This window comes from Perkinsus marinus (genome assembly GCF_000006405.1).
Source record: "Perkinsus marinus ATCC 50983 genomic scaffold scf_1104296960430, whole genome shotgun sequence".
NCBI classification, from domain to species: domain Eukaryota; phylum Perkinsozoa; order Perkinsida; family Perkinsidae; genus Perkinsus; species Perkinsus marinus.
Window position 1 is genome coordinate 1 of NW_003206150.1, and position 1,048 is coordinate 1,048.

Here is a 1,048-nt window from a genome sequence, read left to right on the forward strand (position 1 = left end):
ACCGGACCGTATATCGTGCTCAGTCAAGAGCAACACACTGGCTTTTCTCTCATCGTACTCTAGTAGCCCCCATAGCATGAACACGACACTGCTAGGAGGACCACAAGGACAACTCGTTAATGAATAATCATGAACTTGTCGACTCCTTCACTGAGTCGATGCACTGCCGTATGAACTCCGAGTGGAAGAAGTCGGACTCGGCCAGTTGCGATACCTGACGACCACTGAGACCTTCAAGTGACCAAGAGCATCAAAGCACCGACCGTGACGGCAGACAGCTTCGTCGGGAGAGACAAGCCAGCTTGCTCGATGAGGGTTTCCCATTGCTTGGCACTGAGCAATTGAATCTCCTCCAACACTGAACAATTCCGTCGCTGCCAGACCTGTGAGTCATGCCTCACAACCGAGCAAAAACGACAATGAGCTTACCTCAACGATGTCTTGGACCAAAGCCTTGTATAATTCTCCGTATCGTTCAGAATCGAAACCACTTTGCGGACTAGTTCGTCCGCCACTCATCAGACCACCTACGGTGATGAAATTGTAATATCGAGAAGACTCTGCTGCTGGTTGCTACTATTGCCAGCTTGGAGGGCAGCCTGGGCAGGCTTAACACGGACTGAACAAGCTTCCTTGAAAGCGGGTATGTCGCACGTGAAAACTCCTTCTCCCAACCATTTCGACAGAAGCTTATGCCATAGGGAAATCTACCAATATGAACTCACTAGTTGCGACATACAAGACACCTGCCTCGGTCCAGATTTTCTCGGATTCTTCAATTAGCTGCCCAAGCCCTGCCGTCTACGACGCGAAAGGATAACGGATCAATGCTACTATGGCAACTCACTTCATGAGGCCTCAGCTGATTGCTTGAGTTCACCAAGGACGTACCCCCAGCGTGCTCCTGTAGATAGCGGCGGACTTCTCACAGAAGGATGCGTTATGCTACTCACGTCGATGAACTTCTCGCTTTGCTGTGCCCACTCCATCCGTTGCTTCAGCTGAGCCCCAGACGACTTCATCTCAGCCAACTCTTCCAGAACCTATC

The 1,048-nt window shown here is 50.8% G+C and overlaps 1 protein-coding gene across 1 annotated transcript; it reads right to left on the minus strand.

Annotated features, from left to right (window-relative positions):
* Positions 1-127: 127 nt before the first annotated feature.
* Positions 128-707, minus strand: Pmar_PMAR000394 (hypothetical protein; the record flags this gene model as incomplete). Its single annotated transcript, XM_002772717.1, has 4 exons — positions 128-214; positions 264-383; positions 430-527; positions 578-707. Coding segments are annotated over 4 exons (435 nt in total), but the record flags the coding sequence as incomplete, so codon positions are not given.
* Positions 708-1,048: the final 341 nt, after the last annotated feature.